Here is a 17,911-nt window from a genome sequence, read left to right on the forward strand (position 1 = left end):
GCAATTTTCAAATTTGAACTTCATTGTGAGGGGAAAAATTGTGATAAAAGTGCACCTACCGTCATCAAGGTATAGTTGGTCCAGTTCTTGGGGTTCCTGCTTTACTGTAACCTGCAAGGGTGTCAAATCCTGATTGTTTTCTTGCTGCACTGGTGGCATCATTGACTGACTAGGCTGAGACCCATTTCTCGGAGGCTTCGGGGCTTGTGGCTGTTGGCCCATGGTGGCGGAGCTAGTCGGGCTGAAGGGCGGCACGTAAGCGGCCTCTGGGGAAGCGACCGGGCCTTGCGGGGAAAGGCTGTTGGGGTACAGAGTCTGCTGGAAACCATGGGAGCAGCTGCTGTTCAGGTGCTGGCTCATCTGGGGCTGCATCATGACGTGTGCAGAATGGGTGGGTGAGCCCGGGTGCACCACGACGGACCGGTGCACTTCCTGGATGGTGGGCACCGCTGCTCCGGACGACTGGTGGCTGAGCTGAGTGCCGGGTGGGCCGCTGATGCATTTGGTGTAAGACACGGGCGTGATTTCATGCAGCTTGTGGCCTGAAGTGGGGGAAGACGTTAGGCCCGCGTTGCGCTGCTGGCAAGAGGGAAAACTGCTGACGAGGCAAGGGCCAGGATCTGGCGTCATCTCGGGGGTCATGACCTGCTGGCCGTAGTAAGACTGGGACACCGGGTTCATCCCTTGACCGAGCGATCCGTAGACCAAGGCAGGTTCGTAATCATCGGTGGGCTCCGTTTTTATAACAGGAACTGAGGGAAGAGAGAAGAGGGAAAAAAACAAGACGATAGATATTCAAGTGTGTGTGTGTGTGTGTGTGTGTGTGTGTGTTGGGGGGGAGGGGAGGGCTGGGGCCAGGATACGCAGCAAAATAAACACGATTCTCAATCAGTCTCTGTACGTCAGTGGCCTCAGTCTCCCACCCAATAAAATGGATGAGTCATGTGCATAAGAGACTCACAGCTGTTTCTCATATTGGAAACACTATTTTTTTTGGAATCGCCCACGCCCACAAATGCTCTGTGTAAACACATTTTTTTACAGGCCATATTATAGCAGAACCCTAAAACCCAAAGCTTCCACACGACCACTTTCGTTATCTGTGTTGAGAATTTAAAAATCTGAACGTTATATAAACTAGATGAGAAAAAAAAAGCAAAGACAATTCGAGTCACAGAATCCCTATGGTGCAGGAGGCGGCATTGGGCCCATCAAACCTGCACCGACAATCCCACCTAGGTCCTATCCCCATAGCCCCCTGACACTAAGGGGCATTTTAGCATGTCCTATCAACCGAACCCGCTCATCTTTGGACTATGGGAAGAAACCGGAACACCCAAAGGAAGCCCACACAGACATGAGGAGAATGTGCAAACTCCACACAGACAGTGGCCCCAAGGCCAGAATTGAACACAGGTTCCTGGCACTGTGAGATTAACCACTGTGCCACCATGCCGCCCTTAAAAGAAAAAGTCAGAAAGTGAATGACAAGACACTAAATATCGTAAATGGAATCCAGTTCATTCAGATCTGTTTCTAACCCACAATTTTCCTCTCATTTTCCCCCTCACACTTTCTTTGTTCCGAGTCATTGGGCAGGATTTTGCAGCTATGCTCGCCACCAAGACCGGAAATCCTGCCCCAGGTTAACGGACATTTGCATGGTCCGGCCTCCACCCGTGCGATTTCCGTGGCGGGCGGGGCGGGAAAACTCCCCCCAAGAAGTCAGCCTCTATTAGTGCTTGATGTTAGCTGCATTCACTGACTAGACAGTGCAGTGATCAGTTAAAAAAATCACTTTAGAACAGCTCGAGATGTTTAGTTTGGTTTGGATTCAGAACTCTGTCACAGTGGCTTCAGTGAGATCAGGAGGAGGACAGATATCAAAGGGAGATAGTGACTCAGCCCTCAATAAAAATATAGACATTGACTACACAAACATCTCATTTAGTAATGGGACTCAAAATGTTGTGTGGCAATTTAGCCATTGGTATTTACAAATCTAATTTCCTCTTCAACCCCTTTTCTGCTAACAAGCAATCCTGGTGCTTTGAAAGCTTCAACAGTATTTTATTATATACAGGTTTTCCTGGATTTACAGATAATAAATCACTGGATGGTGCGCAGAAATTAAGATTTAGTCCATGTGATTTTGCCTTCTTAATGTTTCCTGCTTCAATGTAGTGTCCAGAATTTTAAATACTTATCAAATAGTGTCATAGCTTTCTTGATACATTTCACTGCCCTCCACATTAACATTGGCATTTAAGCCAAATAAAAGTGCTTTTTAAAAATGTTTTTGGCTGACTCGTTCTCCGCTGCTCTTTGGCTAATGAAGCTGGCAGGCCATGCCAAGCTATTGGATATCCTTCACATTCACTGTTGAACAAGAAGCCCGATCACCCTCCCACTAATTGCGACAACAGCACCACTGCTGATTCCTTAGCCATCAATGACTTGGGTGGATCACCATTAACCCTGACTGCACCATCCAAAACAACATCACTGTTGTTACAACAGTAAGAAGCCTAACAACACCAGGTTTAAGTCCAACCGATTTATTTGATAGTAAACTCTCAAACTTTCGGGGTTTGTCCCTTCGCCAGGTGAATGGAGAGTTCTGGCCTCAGACAGGCATGCTAATCAGTAATCTGTAAACTGTCTGTGCTGTTATATGCTCTGTCTGAGGCCAGAACTCTCCATTCACCTGACAAAGGGACAAACCCCAAAAGCTTGTGAGTTTACTATCAAATAAATCGGTTGGACTTAAACCTGGTGTTGTCAGACTTCTTACTGTGTTTACTCCAGTCCAACGCCAGCATCTCCACATCATTGTTACAACAGGGCAGAGGCTGGGTGTTTGCAATGGATATCTCATCCCCTGAAATTTGCCAGCTTCAAGTCAAGAGAGTATGATGGAACAGCCAGCACTCACCAGAATGGATGTAGCTACTACAATCCAGTAGCTCAGTGCCATCAAGTTTATTTAATTACCACTCCTTTTACTGGACTTGGAAAGCACTCCTTTTACCACGCACCCATTGTAGCTAGAGTATTCGCTATTAACAGAATCCACTGTGTCAATTCGCCAGGCTTCCTTTGACCTTATCTCAGTGTGTGACTTATTTTACTGAAAAGACCAAGAACGTCAACATCTTGCTGAGAATACCAGTAGTTCCACTTTATTTTACTAATTTTAATGGCACGATGGTGCAATGGTTAGCACTGCTGCCTCACAGCATCAGGGGCCCAGATCCGATTCTGGTCTCGATGGACTGTCTATGTGAAGTTTGCAGACTCTCCCCATGTCTACGTGGGTTTCCTTCAGGTGCTCTGGTTTCCTCCAAAGATGTTAATTGGATATGTTAAATCGCCCCTAGTGTCAGGGGATTAGCAGAGTAAACATGTGGGGTTGAGGAGATAGGGCCTGGGTGCAATTGTTGTTGGTGAAGGCTCAAATGGCCTCCCCCTGCACTGCAGGGATTCTATGATTCAATGATTCATCTATCCCCATTCATTTAGAGACAAGGGGTCACAATTTTAAATTTTCCCTGTGTGAAAAAAATATTATTTTTAAAAATATCTGAGACCATCAAAGGGGCTAGGTGTATGAAGCAGGCATTTGAAATGAATAGGGCTAAGTTGGATATTCTACAAGCAGCACAACGTGGATAGAAATTTGCATCAGGAGATAAGTGAGGATTTGGATTTTTAGCTGTTAAATTTCAAAAGGAGGAAGAAGGATTTTATAACACAAAGGTCATAATGAATCAAGATAAGTTGTTAGATTTGATTTTATGCAAAGATAGTGGCCACTAGGAGAACTTAAAAGGTTTTTCTATTTTGGAAAAATAAATTTCAAAGATGGATAAGGACAATTGAAACTATATGAAACAGGAAGATGTATATTTAAATACAGCTTGGAAGCTGCGCTAGGGGTGGCCATGTAAGATACTCTGACGTGAGTGCCATGATTGAATAATATTATGAAGGGGTGAAGTGAGCAGCCTTCAGCCATCCTAGAGAAGCGTCTGTTTGCTTCAGAAAGCGGGCTTTTGTTCCAAAGATTTTGGAATTCTGTACAGCAGAGTGAGTGAGAGAGAACAAGAGAAGCCTTGTGAAGTATTTTCCCTGTACCAATAGTGAACAATCTAAAAATCTTTTTGGGGGAAATGTTCTGTAAAAACAATTTTAACTTTGTAAGTGTAATCTTGTGTGTTTAAGTTCTCTTTTCTTGAAAAACGTTTTAATTTACTATTTAAGATCTCCGAACATGTTATTGGAATTTGTGACTCCTGACTTCAGTACACATATTTTCTCAGAGTATAACACAAATTGAAAATTGTTATGATAGCTTACCAAGTTTCCCTTTGGGAATGGGTTACCTTGGCAATTACCACCTGCAAATCATAACACCTGCTTAATTAATCTGGTACACCATCATTTCACAAGGACTGCAGTGGCTTGAGAAAGTGGTCATATTGGGTGTTTGTGATAGATATCTCATCCCCTGACTCCTTAAACTTGTCAGCCTCAAATCAAGAGAATTATGGAACAGCCATATTGGTCAATGTTTATCCTTTAACCAATGTCACTATACATACTGTCAACTGTGGCATATCTGTCAGCCTGGCATATGAAACTACCCCATTTTTTTCAGCCCCAAAGACTATGGTTTTGCAGATGAGTCAAGCCCCTTTTCAGAGCTATGCTGTAATAAGTGATCAGCCTCAATTTTTCACCCAAAAAAAATGCATGTTTTACTTATTGCCACCTTATAATTGAGTATAACGGACCGCAGGCAACATAGGCTGTATTGCAAATATGTATGGGATTTCGACAGATCCACACAGAGCAGACTCTGTGTAGCGAACAACAATGATGGCCACCACCTGAGATCTGGAGTCAAAACGTTAGCGTTTTTCTCTCCTTACAAATGCTGCCAGACCTGCTGAGTTTTCCAGGATTTTCTCTTTTGGTTTCAACTGATACACAATCATCCACAGTATTATCTGACCAATATTCCATTGTCGTTTGAGAGAGTTTGCCGTGTATAAGTTGGCTGCTGTATTTCCCACAGTGCATCGTGACTACACTTCAAAAAGTACTTGAATGTCTATAAAACACTTGGTGAAATCACAAGGTGGTGAATGGCGTTGGATAAATGTAAATTCTTTCAGATCTACACAAACCAGGGATGACCACGAGCCCCATGCAACAAAAAAGAATTTCTGAGTGATGGCAGGAGAATCTGCATTGTCCTCCAACACACATTTCCAAAGGTTGGTTAGACTGGATTCTAAAACGTGTGTTAGCAATATCTTTTGGAGACATTTCCTCTTTTAGATTACTTGAGCTTACTCAAAGTTTATTTATTCACAAGTTTACTTACATTAACAGTGCAGTGAAGTTACTGTGAAAATTCCCTAGTCGGCTCACTCCGGAGCCTGTTCGGGTACACTGAGGCAGAAGTTAGCATGGCCGATGCATCTAACCAGCATGTCTTTCGGACTGGGAGGGAACTGGACCACTTGGAGAAAACTCATGCAGACATGGGGAGAACATACAGACTCCGCACAGATGGCGGCCTAAATCCAGGTCCCTGGCACTGTGAGGCAGCAGTGCTAATCACCGTGCCACCGATACTGATAGGGAACAATGTACCTACCTATGTAAATGTTCACCTTATGGGGGGGCCTTGCAGGGAGTTCAAGCACCTGAGGCAAAAGTTTGGAATCCAGCGTGCGTCCACTTTGTGGATCCCCGAACTCCCACCCATTTTTGAATGGATGCATTATCATTTTGCCATATTCTGGGTGCACACTTGAATCCATGACGTGTGTTTCCAGAGCACAAAACTCCACGTGGCTTGTTGAGGACCACAAATCTACAACATAGTTAGAGGTACAGTGTTGAGCAAACATCTGCACGGTTGCATCTCCTAAAAACGTCCCACCACAAAGTGTAACATTTTAGAAGAATCAAACCTCAAAGGTGTCACAGGTTCAGAATGCTCAAGTTAACCATTATCTGTTAAGCTGCCAATCAGACAGTTGATTGCTCAATTGTGAAGGGATCAAAAGCTCTTAAATTCATTCAGTAGATCAAACAAAAGTCCTAATGATGCAATATGAATCATCTTCAACTGGAGCAATCATTACAGCGAACTGATTAAACAAATTTGCTAAAAAAATACTTATAGAATCATGGAATGATATGGCATGTAATGAGACAATTCGACCTCTGCTGGCTCTCTAGAAAAGTTGTCCAATTAGCCCTACTCCTCTGAACTTAGCCAAGGCCCTGCAAATGTGTGCTCTTCAAGTACTTACCCAATTCTCTGTTGTCCGTTAGTGCACTACCCTTCCCACAATGCATTCCAGGTCACAATAACTCGCCGTGGAAAAAATTTCTCCTCATCCTCCTTTCAATGTTCTAAATCTGAATCCTCTGGTTGGCAGCTGTAAAAAGTCTTCAGAGGTAGAAGTCCCTTCACCAAAATCCCTTCATTCACAAACTCTAACAACAGTACACAGAGTGCTAGTAATTAGCAGTCTATCTCCGGGGATGTCAGAGGAACTGACACTCCCCGGTTAAGCACAACGCAAAGACTCCCTGATTGGTCTATCATTGGATCCTTAATCAGGGAGTTCATACTCCAATACGCCTATCTCAATGGCCTGACTGAGGTCATTTCCACTACAGCACTGAAAATGGGTTTGACTTAATTACCCTTTCAAAGCCCTCAACATTTGAAGGAACTGAATCTCTGCTTTTCTATTCTGAGGAGAACAATCCCAATTTCTTTAATCTCTCCACTGAACTGAAATCTTTCATTCCCACCACCACTGTAGTGAGTCTCCTCTCTGTCCTTTCTGAAGCCTTGAAATCCCAGCTCAATATGTGGTACCCAAAATATGGATACAACTGGAGCCTAACAAGAGTCTGACTGCTTCTTAACTTTAGTACTTTATGCCTCCATTTATAAAGCCACGGGTCCCATTTACCTTAACAACTTGTCCCGCTAGCTTCAAAGATTTGTGTACATAGACCCCCAGATCTTTTCTGCTCAGCTTCAAACCAGGGATCTTGCATGTGCGAGACAAACATGATAACCCTTACACTACAGAAATGCAAACAGGCCTCAGTGAGACCTGCACCTCCTTTAAGATTATTGCCTTAGTTCAATCTTCCAACAAAAAGCAATTGCTTCAGACTTCTTTGAAACAAATTCCATTTAGCTTGTGTCTGTCCCAGTTCACCAGGCTGTCTATTTTCTCTTATAAGTCTGTATGGGCCTCTCACTGCTTACCACATTCCTCATTTCCATGCATCTGCAAACTTTGAAATCATGGCCTTTATTTATTGTCACAAGTGGATTTACATTAACACTGCAATGAAGTTACTGTGAAAATCCTCTAGTTGCCACGCTCCTGTTTGGGCATACTGAGAGAGAATTTAGCATGACCAATGCATCTAACCAGCACGTCTTTTGGATTGTGGGAGGAAACAGGAATACTATGTACAGTTCTGGTCACCCTATTATGGAAAGAATATTATTAAACTCGAAGAAGCGCAGAAAAGATTTACTGGGATGATACCAGGACTTGATGTTAAAAGGACAGGCTGGATAAACTGGGATTTCTTTCTCTGGAGTGTAGGGGGTTATGGGGTGATCTTATAGAGGTCTATAAAATAATGAAGGGCATAGATCAGCTAGGTAGTCAATATCTTTTCCCAAAGATAGGGGAGTCTAAAACCAGAGGGCATAGGTTTAAGGTGAGAGGGGAGAGATACAAAAAGGTGCAGAGAGGCATTTTTTTCACACAGAGGGTGGTGAGTGTTTGGAACAAGCTGCCAGAGGTAGTAGTAGAGGCAGGTACAATTTTGTCTTTTAAAAGGCATTTAGACAGTTACATGAGTACAATGGGTGTAGAGGGATATGGGCCAAACGCCGGCAACTGGGACTAGTTTAGGGTTTAAAAAAAGGGCAGCATGGACAAGTTGGGCCGACGGGCCTGTTTCCATGCTGTAAATCTCTATGACTCTATGATACCCGGAGGAAAACACTCAGACACAGAGAGAACATGCAAACTCCACACAGACATGTGCCCAGCTGGAAACTGAATCCGGGTCCCTGGCGCTGTGAGGCAGCAGTACTAACCTCTGTGCCACCTATACCCAAGACCGGATAATTAATATGCGTCAGAAGGAGCAGTGGTCCCGGCACCTGGAGAAACCATTAAACACTGCTATAAAGTCTGAAAAACAGCCACTTGCTCATTATTACTCTTTACTTTCTGCCCCTTAACTAAGTTCATACCCGCACTACCGCTAGCTGCCCCTTTAATCCCATGGACAGCAATTTTACTAACAAGTTCTTCATGTGGTATTTTTCAAATGCCTTTCGAAAGTCTGTAGACACAACATCAACCGCACTCCCCTCAGTTCTTTCATCAAAGAAGTGCATTTGTGCTATTCTTTGAGCAATTGATGATATATTTGCAGATTTAAAATTACCGCAGCAGAAACACATTTTAATCACTGTGAAATAAATTGCTGAAACCTAGCCATTTCTAGACCATAGAAATCTTTTCAACACTTCCTTTCACTCAATGCTGCCCTGTCTTTTGGTACTTGGAGTTATTGTTGTGAGGTTCCCAATGCTTGCAGTAAGCTTAATTATTAATATATCACATACCCCCACATCTTTGCATCCAATAAGAGTTAGGAGACTTCTGTTTTGTACCACGTAAGATCTCCTTATGTTGATGCAAGATGTGTTTTAAAAATAAAACTGGGAACTATTGCAACCTGTCTTACTGCAAGGTGGTTAAATGCAATATCAGGCAGTGTTTAGTCTAACGGCAGGCAATGTTTAGCCTACTAAACCGGACTTTGCTCGGGGGCATCTATCGGGACCTTCTGGGTAGTAACTATAATGGAGATGGTTTGAAACTGTGTGTGTGTGACTGCACTGAATAAAGTAGCTGTGTCTGGTTTTTTTGCACTCCTCTGGAGAGTTATCACAGTTTGTTTCAAAGTTAACATTCACCAGAAGGAAACCTTTAATGTGCTTTTTGTCCTTTCACCCATGTATTTCGACAAAGCCAGGCTACTCTCAATCCCCCTCGTCCACTCAGACTCAACCAGGTCATTGACTTTTCTCAAACCACAAATAAAATGAGATCAAATAAATCTCTATCCCATTGATAATGGGCTTGACTTATAGAATCATAGAATCTGTAGTGCAAAAGGAGGCGATTTGGCCCATTGATTCTGCACCAACAATCCTAACCATGTCCCATCGCCGTAACCCCATATGTTCACTCTCCTAATCCCCCTGACACTAAGGGGCAATTTATCATGGCCAACCAACCTAACTCACGCATCTTTGGACTGTGGGAGGAAACCGGAGCACCCGGAGGAAACTCACGGGAAGAACGTGCAAACTCCACACTGGCAGTTAACTGAGGCCGGAATTGAACCCAAGTCCCCGGTGCTGCAAGACAGCAGTGCTAACCACTGTGCCGCCATGTTGCCCATGTAGACTTAGTCTATCCTACATTCAGAACAGTCCAATTTTGGAAGAGTCTTGAGCCAACAGAAATTGCACTCCTTATATCTATATGTATGAAGCCTAACACCTGATTTGTGTTCAGGTGCAGGTAGTGAGTGCCCATACTCTAACCTTTGCCAAAATGGTGGGTGGCAATTTGCATTGTGGGATGCCCAACCACACATGGCCCAACCCATTGGACACTTGACCTGTGAGCCAGGTGTGAAGTCAATATATTTGGCGGCCAATATTTTCTTCTTGTCCAGCAATGCGACTCTGTTAATTAGCTAATATTCCCCAAAATATACGGAGGAATACAGTGAGAACCTAGACTGAGTTTTCTGGACACGAGTAAGTAAATAAAAGTTTGTATGAGAGTCGTTGCAAATTACAGTTGAAACTCTTCACTTTCACTTCAAGCATTTTGAATTAGTTCCATTATCTTCATTTTATAATGGTCAACAATTAAATATATGGCCTTGCCACATCATGTACCCTTAGGGAACCCAACTTGATTCAATTCCATTTAAAATAAGAAACAAACATTTGCAACAGAGCTTTGTTAAATCACTATTAAACTCATTCCATTTCTACTTCAAATTCATTTGAGTTCATTCTTTCACTCAGCTTCTATCTTGATTCTACATATAAAAAAAGTTGAATAACTTTTGGCCCGGACTCATGAGACGAGTGTGTGATGGATTCTGTTCCCATATGCTTTCCCTTAATAATAATAGTGGAATTAGTTAAAAATTTCTGTCAGTTGCTCAAGGCATGATTAATCCCCACCCTTCCCCCACCTCCGCCCCCACTTTTAATCCAGTAAAGTCTTTTGGTAAGCCACATTTTGATTTTATAAGGTTTGAATTGCATGCTGATTTAAGGAATAATTTCATCACATTGTGGAGGTGTATTAGGCGAGATGTTTTTAACCAATGCAGCTCATAATTCCTTGTACACAGGGGAGTAACTAACACATTTGAGGGCGGTACGGCAGCACAGTGGTGTTATAGCCCAGCTGCCTCACAGCACCAGGGACCAGGTTCGATTCCTGGCTTGGGTCACTGTCTGTGTGGAGTCTGCATGTTCTCCCTGTGTCTGCGTGGGTTTCACCTGGCTGCTCCAGTTTCCTCCTACAGTCCAAAGATGTGGGGGTTAGGTGAATTAGTCATGCTAAATTGCTTCTTAGTGTTAGGGGAAGCAGTTGGGGTAAATGCATGGGGTTATGGGGATAGGGGGGTGGGATTGAGATCAATGTAGACTTGATGGGCTGAATGGCCTCCTTCTGCACTGTTGCATTTTATGGTTAAATATTGCCAAAAAATCTGAGTAACAATAAAACAAGCGTTACTTCTAGCACTACTATTGATTAACAGTACAGCATTAGATATATTCTTAGCTCAATTCTTGTTCCTTATTTATCCCAGCTTCCTACTCTTTCTCAGCAGAGTACCTGGTTCTCATCATCTCCACAAACTCTAATAAGATGACACATCATGCAGTTCACTTTCAGACAGAGGTCACTGCTATTCCAGATAGAGGTTAGGAGGCTAAACTCTGGCTCCAACTTTCTGTAACAGTTGAGATGAAAAAGAGAATGTGAAACATGCAGCAGAAAGAGAGGAAGAGAGAGGTAGAGATACCAGACAAGAGATGAAGTGGTTCTGAGTTACAATTTGCTGAGGAGGTCCAAGTTGGCATAGCAACATGCCCTTTTTTATATGCATGTTAGAGTCTGGAGCTGTGAATTGTGATGGTGGAGACTTCAAATTTCTTTCCATCCCATGGCTAACCAGGAATCTCTCCTACTCTTACTGCCAACCACTGGCGTGTTTGGAAGGACTTGCAGGTTGATGCTCAATCTGTTAGCCAAGTTATAAATGCACCTCCATTGGTCTCAAGTCCTGGAATGGGACTTAAGGTCAGAGTTTCTGACTTAGAGGCAGGGATGCTACCGACAAGACCTCCATATGTCCGGACACACCCCTGACATACTGTCTTCCACCTTCTTCCATTGGGAAAAAGATACAAAAGTCTGAGGACACATATCAACTGACTTTTTTTTTAAATACATTCATGGGGCAGGGGCATTGCTGACTGGCCAGCATTTATTGCCCATCCCTAACTGCCCTTGAGAAGGTGGTGGTGAGCTGCCTTCTTGAATCGCTGCAGTCTACGTTCTGTGGGTTAACCCACAATGCCGTTCAGGAGGGAATTTCAGGATTTTGAGCCAAAGACTGCGAAGGAACGGTGATATGTTTCCAAGCCAGGATGGTGAGTGGCTTGGAGGGGAACTTGCAGGTGATTGTGTTCACATGTACCTGCCGCCCTTGTCCTTCTAGATGGACGTGGTCAAGGATCTTTGGCGGATTGCTGCAGTGCATCTTGCAGATAGTACACATTGCTGCTACTGAGCATTGGTGGTGGAGGGGGTGGATGTTTATAGATGTGGTGCCAGTCAAGCAGGCTGCTTTGTCCTGGATGGTGTCAAGCTTCCTGAGTGTTGTTGGACCTGCACCCATCTAGGCAGGAAGAGAGTATTCCATCACACTCCTGACTTGTGCCTTGCAGACGGCGGATAGATTTTGGGGGAGTCCAGAAGTGAGTTACTCGCGGCAGTATTCCTAGCCTCAAGAACAGCTTTTTCCCTGCTGCCCTCAGACTTTCGAATGGACCTATCTCACATTAAGTTGTCCTTTCTCTACACCCCAGCTATGGCTGTAACACTACATTCTGCACTGTCTCCTTTCCTTCCTTATGAATGGTATGCTTTGTCCGTATAGTGTGCAAGAAAAAATATTTTTCACTATATACCAATACATGAGACAATAATAAATCAAATCAACATTCAAATCAGATGAAATTACGAGATGCACAAGAGTTTCTTCCGGATTCTCCGGTTTCCTCCTACAGTCTGAAAGACATGCTGGTTGGGTGCATTGACTCGAACAGTTGCCGGAGTGTGGCGAAGAGGGGAATTTCACAGTAACTTCATTGCAATGTTAAAGCCTTACTTGTGACTAATAAATAAACTTTAACTTTAAGCCTCCAGGAGAAAAACACACAGAATGAGAGTTATAGAGAGGTAGAAATTGTGAGCGGCTTGTAGTTGGGATGAAGGACAGACCGGCACAAAGGAAGAAACAGCGAGTGAGAGGCAAACACAGGCAATAATGTCAGAGAAAGGAGCAGGTGAGGACAAAACTAAAGGAATTAAATGGTGGGAGATCAGAACAGTGTTAGCTACAGAAGGAAAGAGATAATATTTTCTTTCATTTTTGTGAATGAGCAAAGGCTCAGATCAACAGATATTACAAACTGCATTTTGTGGCATATTACTACCATTATCATCAAGCAATGCACGCTTTAAGATAAGTCATATCAAGGAAGCCATGCTAGTAGTTGGAATCATAGAATCACAGGACCCCTATCGTGCAGAAGAAGGCCATTCGATCATCGAGCCTGCACAGATAACAATCCCACCCAACCCCTAATCCAATAACCCATGTATTTATCTTGTTAGACTCCCGACACTAAAGGGCAATTTTTCAAGGCCAATCCACCTAACCTGCACATCTCTGGAGCTTGGGAGGAAACGGGAGCACCCGGAGGGAACCCATGCAGATACGGGGAGAACATGAAAACTCTACACAGTGACCCAAGCCAGGAATTGAATCCAGGTCCCTGGCACTGTGAGGCAGCAGTGCTAATCACTGTGCCACTGTTCAACGTACTTTAGTTATTTCATTATTCACCAACTTGAAACACTTCTGTAACTGAAAATGCAGAAAAGTTGCACAAAAAACAGTAAAACAAAATCTGGTTATGTCTGAATCCCAGGTTTCATTGTGACACTATTTACCTTTTCCATGTGCCCCTCAAATTGTTGTTCACTATAGTGTATCTGATTTTTTTCACAGCATCTTTAAAATTCGGTAAGTGAAACTGTAGAATGAAATATAGCTGACTTTGTACCAATTAGTCCAAAATATTCACTGAAGTTAACAAGACAAGCATTGACGGTTAAACAGAACTACGCCTTAGACAAAATAAACAGTAATGGTCTAGGAGCAATAGTATAACTTCACATAATTACCAACTAAATTGCTTTCAAATTTTAACGTTGAGTTATAGTGACAGATTCTGAATACAGATCAAACTTTGCTGTATTCTTAGAAATATGAGGCTGCTGAAGCTGTTTATATTTTCCATAGATGAACTGCCTGCCAGCCAGTCATGAGATCAGTACTAATGAAAGCTTTCAAAAGGTCAAAATTGTACATTAATACTTGATCTTAGTGAAGCACAAGGCGGGTTTGAAGGAACAAAAGACTTGGGCGGCACGGTGGCACAATGGATAGCACTGCCAGGGACCTGGGTTCGATTCCCAGTGCAGGACGACTGTCTGGAGTTTGCACATTCTCCCCGTGCATGCGTGGATTTCCTCTGTGTGCTCTGGTTTCCTCCCACACTCCAAAGATGTGCAAGTTAGGTGGATTGGCCAGGCTAAATTGCCTCTTAGTGTCGAGGGGGAGTTAGTAGGATAAATACGTGGGGTTACGGGGATAGGGTCTGGGTGTGACTGTTGTTGGTGCAGGCTTGATGGGCTGAGTGGCCCCCTTTTGTACTGTAGGGATTTTATGTTTCTTCTATGAGTATGGTGTCTGTCACGATCTTCGAGTTACTGTTGCAATGTAAGAAATGTGGCAGCTACGTTCCTCTCGGACAGCAATGAAATAGATGATCAGATCGTATATTTTAGGTCCTGGCTGACAGATAAATGTTGACCAGGAAAACACTCCTACTCCTCTTTGGTGTGAGATCTTTTACGTCCACCTGAGAGGGTCTCATCTGAAAGTCAACACCTCAAACGGTGCAGCCTCCCTCAGTACTGCACTAACACGTCTGCCTTGAGTTTTGTGCTCAAGTTTCAAATGGGGCTTGAACCCATGAGTTCCTTACTCAAGAAGAGAGAGTGCTGCCAAATGAGCCAGAAATATATTTCCCAAAAAGCGTCTGTTGCAATATCCTTCCTCACTGATTACTGAACAGCTTAACTATTAAAAGTGATGAAGAAATATCCTCTGTTTTGCAATGATTGAAAGAAAATCAGCAGGTATAAACTACACCTACATTCAAGCACAACATTATTCTCTTTACCATTGGATCTCCCACAGCAATGCTTCCGTTTGGTCCAGGGTACAGCTGCAACATGTGGTTGTTAAATAGAAGTGTGTTTAACTTAAGCTGATCCCTTGAGCCCATGGTCTACAAAGATAAGTGTCAGAAATCATAGTTGCTTGTTAGCTACTGAGGTCAGCTAGAAAGGTTTGTAAAGGACTTCAAAAAGACCCTGCAGACTTTCTTTTATTTTTTCCTTTCTTTGCAGTGTTTTTATCTCTGCAACAAAGTGCAGATCTTTGAAGAGCTACATGCTGTCAGAAAATGTGACATTTTGATTTGATTTATTATTGTCACATGTATTAACGTGCAGTGAAAAGTATTGTTTCTTCCATGCTATACAGACAAAGCATACTGTTCATAGAGAAGGAGAGAGTGCAGAATGTAATATTACAGTCACAGCTAAGGTGTAAAGAAAGATCAACTTAATACAAGGTAGGTCCATTCAAAAGGCTGATGGCAGCAGGGAAGAAGCTGTTCTTGTATCAGTTGGTACGTAACCTCACACTTCTGTATCTTTTTCCCAGCTGAAGAAGGTGAAAGAGAGAATGTCTGGGGTGCGTGGGATCCTTAATCATGTTGACCTAGAATCCCTACAGTGCAGAAGGAGGCCATTCGGCCCATTGAGTCTGCACCGACCACAATCCAACCCAGGCTCTATTCGCATAACCACATGCATTTACCCTAGCTCGTCCCCCTGACACCAGGGGCAAGTTAGCAATCCACCTAACCCGCACACTTTTGAAGTGTGGGAGGAAACTGGAGCACCCGGAGAAAACTCAGGCAGACACAGGGAGAATGTGCAAACACCACACAGACAGTGACCCAATCTAGGAATTGAACCCAGGTCCCTGGAGCTGTGCGGCTCCCTACCTGGTAGAAGTTTATAAAATTATGACAGGCACAGATAGAATGGATAATCAGAGTCTTTTTCCCAAGATAGAAATGTCAATTACTAGGGGACATAGATTTATGGTAAAAGCGAGAAAGTTTAAAGATGCGAGAGGCAGGTTTTTTAGACATAGGGCGGTAAGTGCCTGGTAGAGGAGGTGGTAGAAGCAGATACAATAGCAACGTTTAAGATACATGAATAGGCAGCAAACAGAGACATATGGATGACGTAGAGGCAAAACGTTTTTAATTTAGCATTGTGTCAGTGCAGGCTTGGTGGGCCAAAGGGCCTGCTCCTGTGCTGTACTGTTCTTTGTTCTTTGAATTGATGCCATAGTTTAGAAGAATGAGAGGCCATCTCATTGAAGAATCGAACCTTCTCTGAGGCTGTGACAATGCCACTGCAGAGAAGCTGTTTCTCCCATCGACTGGAGAATCTAGAACTCAAGGTTATCGCTTCGAGAACAGGTCAGCTATTCCAGACTGAGACAAAGAGAAATTTCTTCACTCAGAAGGCTGCAAATCATAAAACCATAAGATAAGGAATTGGAGTAGAATTAGGCCATTTGTGCCATCGAATCTGCTCCAACATACAATCATGGCTGATAAGTTTCTGAACCCCATTCTCTCCTTTTCCCCTTACCAATCAGGAACCTCTCTATCTTTGTTTTAAATACACTCAATGACCCAGCCTCCACAGCCTTCTGTGGCAATGAATTACATAGATTCATCACCCTCTGGCTGAAGGAATTCCTCCTCATCTCGGCTCTAAAGGGTCGTCCCTTTACTCCAAGGCTGTGCTCTCAGATCTTAGTCTCTCTGACTAATGGAAACATCTTCCCCACATCCACTCTATCCAGGCCTCTGTAGAAGATAAGATCTCTCTCCCTCAGGCACGAATGCTCAGCCAATGATTATAGGCAGGTCTGAAGGCAATAAGAGAATCGACAGGCAATAGATAGGAAAGAGAAACTGAGGTTGAAGATCAGCCATGATCTTACTAAATGGAGCAGGCTTGAGGGGTTGCATATCCTGTTCCTACTCAGATTTCTTACATTCTTAAGCTCCTTCAGCAGTAGCGTATGATAACAAATGCTGCTAATTTTGTTTTCGACAAAGCGATTGCTTAGATCTGATGTCTCCAATAATAAGTATCAATCATGTATCCCTTGTGCATTGAACAATAAGGGCAGCATATAGCGACTGGGAATGAATTAAACCCCCAACATTTTTTTGTTGAGTTATACATGAAATATATATCCTAATGTAATTTAGAAGTACATTAAAATGGCAGCAGCCCTTTTTTTTATTCATAACACAACAGCTTTTCTGTGCCTGCAGCTGAAAATGCACAGCTTTTCAAGTACTCAAGGCAATTTACGAGCTTCTAAAAGGATCTTGACACCATGAATTTTCATCTCAGTGCCGATCAATTTAAAGTTATTTTATCTCATAACACGTGCCCATGAAATATTGCGATGTAATTGAAGATAACCTCTGCCATCTTTTGTCACCTTGTGGGTTGGTTCGTGTTTTCTCCAAATAACTCCTCTGCTCAAATACCAATCAGTGACACTGCTGAGGTCAATCATTTACAGCAACAATATCCCAGATCAGTGGCTCTTGATGGCGATGGCCTGATGGTATTATGGCTAGACTACTGATCCAGAAACTTAGCTAATGTTCCGGGGGACCCGGGTTCAAATCCCACCGTGGCAGATGGTGGAATTTGAATTAAATTTTTTAAAAAATCTGGAATCAAGAATCTACAGATGATCATGAAACCATTGTCGATTGTCGGAAAAACACATCTGGTTCACCAATTTCCTTTAAGGAAAGAAATCTGCCATCCTTACTGACCTGGCCTACATGTGACTCCAGAGGCACAGCAATGTGGTTGACTCTGAACTGCCCTCTGAACAAGGGTGATTAGGGATGGGCAATAAATGCTGGCCATGTCTCCCGAATGAATTTTTACGAAGTGTGCCGTGTTCCACTGGTGTGTCGCGAAGACCCCCTGCCTGCCCACCCACCCACCACCCCCCACCCCCTGCCAAGTGCGTCGCAAAAATAATTTGAAATTATTCAAAATTCATGGGATTAAACTAAAACTAATCTTCATCTAGGTTTGGCATCTCCAAGATAAATCTCGGGCCTCCGGCGTGTGTGCGTTGACCAAGAAAGAGACACCACACAGACAGTGACCCAAGCCAGGAATTGAACCCAGGTCCCTGGTGCTCTGAGGCTCCCTACCTGGTAGAAGTTTATAAAATTATGAGA

General features: G+C 43.3%; 1 protein-coding gene across 2 annotated transcripts in view; it reads right to left on the reverse strand.

Annotated features, from left to right (window-relative positions):
• The window catches only part of nfatc1 (nuclear factor of activated T cells 1), a 292,641-nt gene that overhangs the window by 121,354 nt on the left and 153,376 nt on the right, over positions 1-17,911 (reverse strand). For both annotated transcript variants that reach the window (XM_080193896.1, XM_080193895.1), the window contains exon 9: positions 60-752. In XM_080193896.1, the coding sequence (XP_080050022.1) occupies positions 60-752 (693 nt within the window). The remainder of the gene's footprint in view (positions 1-59; positions 753-17,911) is intronic.

Source organism: Carcharhinus amblyrhynchos, chromosome 8 (genome assembly GCF_965287045.1).
Source record: "Carcharhinus amblyrhynchos chromosome 8, sCarAmb.v2.hapA, whole genome shotgun sequence".
In the NCBI taxonomy this organism is placed as follows: domain Eukaryota; kingdom Metazoa; phylum Chordata; class Chondrichthyes; order Carcharhiniformes; family Carcharhinidae; genus Carcharhinus; species Carcharhinus amblyrhynchos.